General features: G+C 41.3%; 1 protein-coding gene across 3 annotated transcripts in view; it reads left to right on the top strand.

The window, feature by feature from the left end:
* Nucleotides 1–7751, top strand: part of bag6l (BCL2 associated athanogene 6, like) — a 61668-nt gene extending 53917 nt beyond the window's left edge. For all 3 annotated transcript variants that reach the window (XM_035993465.1, XM_035993464.1, XM_035993466.1), the window contains exons 22-24: nt 1778–1885; nt 3202–3342; nt 6373–7751. In XM_035993465.1, the coding sequence (XP_035849358.1) occupies nt 1778–1885; nt 3202–3342; nt 6373–6471 (348 nt within the window). In that variant the 3' untranslated portion in view covers nt 6472–7751. The remainder of the gene's footprint in view (nt 1–1777; nt 1886–3201; nt 3343–6372) is intronic.
* Nucleotides 7752–10136: the final 2385 nt, after the last annotated feature.

Raw genomic sequence — 10136 nt, 5'->3', positions numbered from 1 at the left:
CCGCTGCCTGAACCGATACTTTTTAAGAAAGTAAAAAAAAAAAAAAAAGAAGGGTCCTAAACAACAGTCGGCGACATTTAAGAACAACTTGTTTATTACTACGGCCATATGGTCAAAATTAAATGATTTAATAGTAATGTAATAACTATAACTTATAATAAACAATTACAACTTATTTCACCAGTAAATTGCTGTTGAATGCCAAAAACAACCACCAGATGGGAAAAGGGTATTTTACAATAACTTTGAATGCATCGCGAGGCTGTAGGTTACCAGTTTCAGTGAACGCACCGTCTGTGTTTTTCCGACGTCGGCATCTGCTGCGCTGCAGAGCAGACTGTGGAAATACAGTCACACTTTACACTGTTTAACGTTAGCCGTCAGCATTTTAACCCTGTTTAATCCAGCTGCTAGCTAAAGGTAGGCTAACGTTACCTGCTGTTGAGTGGAGTGTAAAGTCAGGCACCGAAATAAGGCACCGAAATTTTTGTTCTTATTCGGTCTCGTTACTACCGTTTAGGTCGGAACCGGTGTCCTATTGGCACCGCATTTCGGTACCCAACCCTATTCGGCAGTCAATCACAACATGAAAAACAACAAGAAAACTGGCTCCTAAACTGATTGGAATCCGTGAAAGAGTAGGTCCATTCGAAGGCCATTACCTTGTAAATCTTGTATTAAAGTCTTTTTATGTCTTACATAAAGCACTATGAATAGAGCTCAACAGTGTGGTTCCGGAAGTAAAAATCCCATTGATTTTCTCCATAAGGATTTGGATTTATCATCCATAAAGTCTAAACCAGGGGTCACCAACACGGTGCCCGCGGGCACCAGGTAGCCCCCAAGGACCACATGAGTAGCCCTCAGGCCTGTTCTAAAAATGAAAATTAAATATTGACATTATCTGTTTCCCACCTTGTTAAGTCATTGTTGATAATTATTGTGAGAAATCATTAACGTGATCAGTGTCTTCACATAGATGAGTATCATTAATCATTAATAATCATATATAACTAAAGGCAAACTGAGCAAATCTGTTATTTCAGAAGAGTGTATCAAACTGGTAGCCCTTTGTATGACTCAGTACCCATGAAGTAGCTCTCAGTATTAAAAAGGTTGGTGACCCCTGGTCTAAACCATCCGAGGTAGACTGACCCCGAGCTCCGAGTTGTTTAACTATAGTTTCTGCTCCTGTAGAAGTTAGAAGTCTGTATGAAATCAATCTGGTTTTTACGAAAAAAAATGTTTTATTTGTCATGTCATGGAGAACTACTACACTACCCACAATCACAAGCATAACAGTAACGTCTCTGATTGGTGGAGCTCACTGTTACCATAGAAATATATTCGGCACCTGTGAACCCGTGAACAGCTATATCGAGCTGCTACCACTGAAGTCTCTGGTCGTTTCTGTACAGAGTCTTTACCTTTTGACTTTCTTGCAGTTTTCATATTGTTCTTTTGTGCCAAATCAAATGTGTTATGGTCACCATTCATCTCGTAGCTGGTTGGCTTGGTTACAGGCTTAAAACTCTTTATATAAGCATTTAATGAAACCGAATGGAACGTAATGGAGATATTTAACAGGGAAAATCACTTCCAGAACCAGAACTATTTCAAAAGTGGGTTCTCACTGTTGAGCTCTATTGCTTTGATGTTAAAAAGTGCCATAGAAATAAACATGCCTTGTCATGCCTACACTGTAAATCACTGGCATATTTGAGCAACGTGATCATCAGTTGGTTGGATTATGACTGTGTAATAATGTCTTGGTCAGGAATGGGTTCCCATCATCAGACACGACATGCTGTCTCAGAGGAAGATCAGAAGCCAGCCGCCGCTGTCTGACGGCTACCTGCACGGGATGCCCGCCAAGAGGAGGAAGGTGAGCCGTGCACGTCATCAGTGTCTCACTGAGCACTAGACCGTGAGAAACTGCCAGCCTTGTTTCGTCCTCGTTGTCAGGTTTGAGCTCTGTTCAAAATCTGAAGAAATAAGGTGACTTGTTGACAATAGCAATAGAACAGAGTTGTTGCTGTAACACATCCTGACGATATCTCTGTCCTGGACACGCAGAGATGTCAAAATGTTCCTTTAAAGGGAACTTTGTATTTTTTCAACCTGTTTTCCAAAAGTGTTGTGTCTTAGGGCGTTTTCACACCTATAGTTTGTTTGCTTTGGTCTGAATCAGTTGATGAGTTTGTTAACGTGGAGCGATTTCCCCTTGGTTCGGTTTGGTTTCACACCTGGAAAAATCCAAGCCTACCAAAATGCGTCATTACAAATCACGCAAGTACATTCACTCCTTTTATCGGTCGGATGTGTCTGGGGCGGGAGCAAGAAAGTAAATACAGGAAGAAGGTCCTGTGTTCTGGACGTCTCCATGGTCAAACCAGCTCATTTCATTTAAATAATCAGACATTGTTTCACGAGTGGCGTTACTACGTCTGCTCTGCTCAGCGAGACTTTGCTCTGCTCTGCTGGTGTCTGTCTCCAAATTTAGCGGTGGTTGGTTTGACCACGGAGATGCGAGCGACAGTCGGCAAGCTTGACTGCAGTCTGTTTCTGTGCAAGCTGCTGCAGTTTGCTGCTCTGCTGCATCTCAGATTGCAAAGCACAGCTGACTGCAGGAGACATTAGCTCAGACTTGGGGAGTACACAGTTGCTGCATTCTCACTTGCCCAAACGTCCAAACCAACTCTAGTGTGATTCAACCGCACTAAACGAAGCAGGTGTGAAGGCGCCCTAAGTGACTGATGGGAACCTTATTTCAAATTGGTCCAGTATTGAGCAAGATAGTGGTGAAACAAGCTGCAGTGCATTGTTAATGGACAATTGCGCACCTTCAATTTCCGTCCACTTAAAAGTTCTGTTTTTGCCGCTGACACTCAGATTATTATTCTAAGTGTCTGACAACATTATGAAAGGATCCCTACAGAGATAGACCTTTTAGTTAAAGAGTAAGATCCTTTTAGTTTAACATGAAACAGCCCCAAAATCACCATCACCAAACCCACCAGACTCCATGGCCGGGCACAGTACGGATCGATCACACTAGTCAAACGAACCAGACAATAGGGTCAGACGTGTTCAGGCACAGTTTAACTGTGAGTATGCCATTAGACACCAATGCATGGGAAAATAGGCTCCCGTTAAGAATGTTTGTTTTCAGGAGAGTCACAGTAGTGTTTCCGTCCTTAGACAACCCAGTGTGAAGGACCACACCTGTCCCTGTCCGACGCAGTGAGTAGAGCTGCCCGCGCTGCAGGAGCCCTGCCCGTCACCGCCCCAAACTGCCTGCAGGGGGAGCTGGAGAGGCTGCAGGAAGCATACACCAAACAGGTAATGCACTGTTGCTAAACTCATTCAGGCTAGGATGATGTTAGTCATCTTAAATCATGTAGCTTCAAACTCAGGCTAAGGATTGATGGATGAAGTTATGCTGATAACAGTGCACGGTTATTTTGAAATAAGGGCACTATGAGCAGAGAGTAGAAACTAGGGCTGCACAATTAATCACAATATCCAAATTGTAGGGGGGGGCACAATATTTGTTAAAGGCAAAGTATGTTGTTGAATGAAGTATTGTGGTGCTGCAGAGACGTCCTGGCCTCCAAACCCTATCCTACAGACTTAAAGAAAAACCTTTGTTTGGTACTGATCCTCGTAAAAATCACACTACAATCATTTTAATATCCTTTAATTTTATGAACCCCAATTCCAATGAAGTTGGGACGTTGTGTAAAACAGAATACAATGATTTGCAAATCCTTTTCAACCTATATTCAATTGAATACACTACAAAGACAAGATATTTAATGTTCAAACTGATAAACTTTATTCTTTTTTTGCAAATATTCACTCCTTTCGAATTTGATGCCTGCAACATGTTCCAAAAAAGCTGGGACGGGGCATGTTTACCACTGTGTTACATCACCTTTCCTTTACAACACTCAATAAGTGTTTGGGAACTGAGGACACTCGTTATTGAAGCTTCGTAGGTGGAATTCTTTCCCATTGTTACCTGATGTACGACTTCAGTTGCTCAACAGTCCAGGGTCTCGTTGTCGTATTTTGTGCTTCATAATGCGCCACACATTTTCAATGGGAGACAGGTCTGGACTGCAGGCAGGCCAGTCTAGTACCTGCACTCTTTTACTATGAAGCCACGCTGTTGTAACACGTACAGCATTAATGGTGCCTTCACAGATGTGCAAGTTGCCCATGCCATGGGCACTAACACACCTCCATACCATCACAGAAGCTGGCTTTTGAACTTAGTGCTGATAACAATCTGAATGGTCCTTTTCCTCTTTGGCCCGGAGGACATGATTTCCAAAAACTATTTGAAATATGGACTCGTCAGACCACAGCACACTTTTCCACTTTGCTTCAGTCCATCTCAGATGACCTCGGGCCCAGAGAAGCCGGTGCTTTTTTAGGTGTTGTTGATAAATGGCTTTGGCTTTGCATGGTAGAGTTTTAACTTGCACTTATAGATGTAGCGACCAATAGGGTTGGGTACCGAAACCTGGTTCCACTATGGTTCCTACGCAACCGGTAGGAATCGAACTGGATTAGAACACAAATTTCGGTTCCTCATTTCGGTTCCACTTAATGTGTCAACTGAAATATTTTCCCTCTGTCGCTCCGAAACGGACGTAAAATATCCCCCTCTCTCTGTAGTCTACCGTTAGCTAGCTATCGTAAATGTAGGCTACTTTTAACACGCCATATTTTCCCTCTGGGCTCACCAAAACGGACGTAAAAACATATTAACCATTCACTGCACGTGATCATTAGTAAACATATTACATCTCTGATGTCATTTTTCAGATTTTCAAGAATTGGTTTAGGAATCAGAATTGTTTTAAAAGTACCTGTTCGGCATCGGAATCGTAAAAATCCAAACGATAGCCAACCCTAGCGACCAACTGTGTTGACTGACGATGGTTCTCGAAGTGTTCCTGAGCCCAGGTGGTCATATCCTTTACATCATGGTGGGTTTTAATGCAGGGCCGCCTGAGGGATCCAAGGTCACAGGCATTCCATGTTGGTTTTGGCTGATGTGCAGAGATTTCTCCAGATTCTCTGGCTCTTTTGATGATAATATTATTGTCTTTTGGGGATGCTCCTTTTATACCCAATCATGACCCATTAACCTGTTCACCTGTGGAATGTTCTAAACAGGTGTTTTTAGAGCATTCCTCAACTTCCCCAGTCTTTTGTTGCCCCTGTCTAGGCCTGCACGATTTGGGGAAAAATGTGAATCATGATTTTTTAGCTTAGAATTGATATCACGATTCTCTGCCACAATTTTTTTCTCACGAAGTGTGATGTTTATTGCACACATGAACCATGACAAAACAAAACCAATTGGCAGAACCAAACATAGATTGTTTTTGGCACCTAGAGCTCATTGCACATCAGCACAAGCCTGTAAACACAGAGGCTTCAATAAATACAGGAAATATAGTCCATACTGGCCATCTAAGTACAGTAGGCTACCAGAAATAGTGACATATAACACATTGAACTAGATATGGCCCTGATACAGGCTCTATCTGGACTAAATACGGCCCCGATACAGGCTCTATCTGGACTAAATATGGCCCCGATACAGGCTCTATCTGACCATGTTGAACATGTCTTTACAGAATTAAAACATGTCAGTCAACATGCTGCAGCTGCAGTCTCTAGAGAAATGGAGTTTGTCAATTGCCAATTTAAGTACAGTATCAAAAACAGAATGATTTCTTAGCACACGCTTGTATCACAAATAACTTTATTTATTTGTAGTAGTAGTATGTCCTACAGTTCAAGGGCTAACTTGGTGAAACACGCACGCACGCACGCACACACACACACACACACACACACACACACACACACACACAGACAACGTAATAATAACTTACATTTAATTTTGTTTAATGTCCTTCTTTCCTGTGAAGGTCCTGCCCCAGTATCAGCCATAACTACAACAGAAAACTAATAAAATACTATTAGGCCTATATAAAGACATCTCCTGCTTCCTTTTACCTGGCTTCACTGGCTGGATACATTAACACAGGCTTTTCTGGTGTTACAGAGAAATCTGTGACCCGTCAGAATGTGTTACTGTAGCGCCATCTACCTGCTGAAAATCATTCTGTGACTTCACGGGAAAAATCAGACCGGGCAGAGGCCTTACCAAAAACTATATAAAATAGTGTTCTTTCCACTGTTAGTTTGCTGTTACAGGTCATTTAAGACTATTATATGAAACATGACAGAGCTTTAGAAACATTAAATAAAAATAAAAATTGTAAATCATAAAAATTTGGGTCATTCTATATGTAACCTGTCGTCTGTGTCTCTGTCTCCTGCCAGGTAAAGAGTGACATCAAAGAGCGAGTGAGAGACGATCCGGACTACAACGCCCAGCGGTTCCCCAACACACAGCAAGCTTTCTCTATAGAAGACTCGTAGTCCTCCACAGCCCAGCATCTGCACACCCGACATACTGTATGTCTAGCATGGAACTCTTCCTCTTCTCCTATCGGCTTCAGAGTGGGACATAAGCTGCTGTAGTTTGGTAGAATGGACAAACCTGCAGACTTGGTTTAAGAAACTGTGAGCTACTTGAGTCACCTGTTGCTAAAACATTCCCTTTGCTCTCTGAGAGACTAATGATGGACCAGTTAGTGCAGAGTCATAGTACTAAACACTGAATATAAGACAGGAAGACATATCTCCAATCATCTCAGAACTAATCCTCTTCTGTAAAGCAGTCTGGACATTATAGAAGACTAGAAACAAAGTCACAATATTTCAAGAATGAAGTCTTACATAATAGAACACACTAATTGTCTGTCCTAGTAAACAGTGACACTGTCAAAACTCGAGTCTTTTGCAAGGAAAAATAGCTATTACATATTATATGGGCCGTCAGAAAATGTGAACACATGCAATGTAATCTACCCTACAACTAATGAAATTTGGTGTTCTTTGCAACCTTTTTCGTGAAATATGACTATATTATGACTTCTTATAAAAATGACTTTATTCTCATTTGAAGATGACCTTTTTCTCCAAATATTCGGACATTGTTTCCTAACAGTGATCCTGATACTCCGTCATACTGAGCACTTGTATCCTATGCTACAACTGTAGTTGTGTTATATAGGCAAGGCCAAACTGTAAATGAGTTGTACATAGTAAAGGGCAGTGATGTCAGAGAGCATTGTCCGTGTCAATCATGTACCGTAAGTAGTGGGGCTCGCCATTGCATCAGATTTTTATTTTTTTAGCATCTTGACTCTAGATATTCTAAAATTCTAGCAGGATGCAGATCTAATTTATGCTGTTTTAGTTGTCTTTACAATTTGTTACTGTGTTTTTCTGGGTGAGATGATGACCCAGAGATGCTAATGAGGATAGCAACGTCAACTCTGTGAACTCTCCTGCTGGTGTCTCCTCAAATACTAAGCAGTTTCTCCTCCTGCATCATCGAGAGCAGGACACTGTCAGGTAACGTTGTGATATGATTTATTAATTGATATCACGTTACAATGATTAGTTGATGTGTGTATGTTAGGGCATTATCTCCACTGTTCGATTCTTCCACTGCAGTATAATAATGTGCCACCATGGTGATGGTAGACGTGTGATGTTTGTCTGAAGCACAAACCATACAGTAGAGCTTTGTCATACTCAGTGGTTACTCTGTGCTTTTTAACATCGCTGAAATAAATGAACCTCTAAATAAACGTTCCTGAATTGATTTATTAAAAGGAATCTCAGAGTAACACAGAGCCAGGGCCCCACGAGGGGTCACAAAGATACATCTGTGGGGGTCACGAGATAGGACAAGGTAGGAAAAAAGAAAAGGGTACTGTGGAACAGTCTATCTTCCCCCTGGACTTCTGTGATTGAGCTCTAGTTTGAGTAGTGATGCCTCTAATTGTTCCATTGTAATGTTTGTGTTGTACTCGCCTTTAGTTCTTTTAACCTTTTCATCTTTTTAAAGCACTTTATAACCTAGGTTTTGAAAGGTGCTATAGAAATAAAACATTACTAAACAAGTGTTACACAATTTGCTTTGTCATTTCCAGTGCCACACATTCCACCTAGGAAACAATGGATAACTTGTGTGCAGTGTCAGATGGTTAGGAAATCCACAACTGCATAACCTGTTTATTTCTCTTTATATTTGCTGCCCTTGGAACAGATCATAAACAGATTTGAAATTGCCCCCAAATTGATATGCGAAGATATCCAACTCTGTTTTTTATTTAAACCCAGTGAGGCTTTCAGGTTATCCAGGCTTCTTAACTGACATAATCTATATCCTCGACGTTCCACTTCCGGGATTGCTCAGTTGCCGCCAGAAAATCCGTCGGATTTCACTCATTTAGGCCGGGTATCTGTTGCCTTGGGCTTCTTTTGTGTTGGAATTTTAACCTCTTGTGGATTTGTGAGGACTATGGTTAACTGCTCCTCAGATCTCTGCAGGGTAAATCCAGACAGCTAGCTAGACTATCTGTCCAATCTGAGTTTTCTCTCGCACGACTAAAACTACTTTTGAACGTACACACGTTCCACCAAAACAAGTTCCTTCCTGAGACTATTTTGCAGAGGCACCGCTGCTTTTCTCCGGTGCTTAGCACCGCCCATGATGATTGCGATTGGTTTAAAGAAATGCCAATAAACCAGAGTACGTTTTTCTCCTATCCCAGAATGCTGTGTGGAGTAGACAGACCTTCCTCCTTAGCGCTGTGGAGGAAGGTCTGGCAATGGGAGACTGACTGACGTAACACGATTATGGATTTGTGAGCAAAAGATTTCTGACAGCCCAATGCTAATAGAACAGATCATACGATGTATTGGGCCTCTTTCCTCTGCTGTGTATTGTATTTTTAATATGTATTCTTTTTAAACGTGTCATGGTCTTCTTTGATTTCTTTCTTGTATGTTTTATGCCCTTTACTTGTAAAACACTTTGTGACTTACAGTTGGTCTGTGAAGAAAGAAGAGACAAGGCAGATGCACACCGACTGACATCACCATCCAAAAATAACACAAACAGTTTATTGTTAATCACTTTATTTTATTCACACAACCAGGATTCATACAGGAGTTATTGCAGCAGTACAGGTGGAAATGAAGCGACATAGAAACTGACAAGGCATGTTTCTAAACAGATATGAGTGATAAACACACACACCAGAGAATGGTCATTTCCTGATGTACCACAGCTACTGTTGCAGCATGCTTTATTGCTCAGCTTACAGGACTCTAGTATCGCTGCGTCAAACAGTTTCAGTGAAGTCACAACGAATGCGTATGCACCGCGTGCAGCTACTTATTAAGCTAGAACTTCACAAGCACATTTTTTCACATTATGTACAGGTCAGGTCTTTTCCAAGGGACAGTTGGAGGTTTTCAGCACGCTGTATAGTCAGCAACCGTTTAATCGTACTGCGTAACGCTGTTCATTCACGTTCCATAGAGCTGAGCATCCAGTGTCATCGGTCAGGTTGCTAAAGTCTTTTTCCAGTCTAGAGAATACTAGATACAAGAACGCAATCCACAAGGCTTGTAAATAGATTCTTTGATTTATTTAAATTGCACAAAGCTACGTCAGGCATCACTTTACCACAGTTTTTTTGTGAAATTGGACAGCAACAGCTGGCTCATACCACTTTTTACAAAGTCAAACAAGAACATTTTACCAATTTGTGTAAGGGCAAGGTTGGGAGGCTCACATGCTGATTCAGATTGTCACTGTTAATTACACAAACATGACCAAAAGTTTAAGTTTCAGTTACAGTATACTTTCGTGATTGGTACCTGGATTGTTTTTACAACGGGTTTTTGGAAATGACCACAAAGACTGAGTAAACGAGTGTAAACTAACGACACATTCATAATCATGGAACTCTCATAGTACGAGCTAGCAGTGTTTGAAAGTTCTATGAAGCGGTTGCATTCTATGGGTGGTTAATGGTTAAAGAATCATTCTGGCAATATTATACATTTATAAATAATATATTATTCATGTCAACAGAGCCAAATCATGTCAACAGTCATACTATCTGTCCTACTAACCAGTATTGTGTGTGTGTGTGTGTGAGAGACAGAGGAAGAAGATC

The sequence above is a fragment of the Sander lucioperca genome, chromosome 16, assembly GCF_008315115.2.
Source record: "Sander lucioperca isolate FBNREF2018 chromosome 16, SLUC_FBN_1.2, whole genome shotgun sequence".
NCBI classification, from domain to species: domain Eukaryota; kingdom Metazoa; phylum Chordata; class Actinopteri; order Perciformes; family Percidae; genus Sander; species Sander lucioperca.
This window is presented reverse-complemented; position numbering and strand designations above follow the sequence as displayed.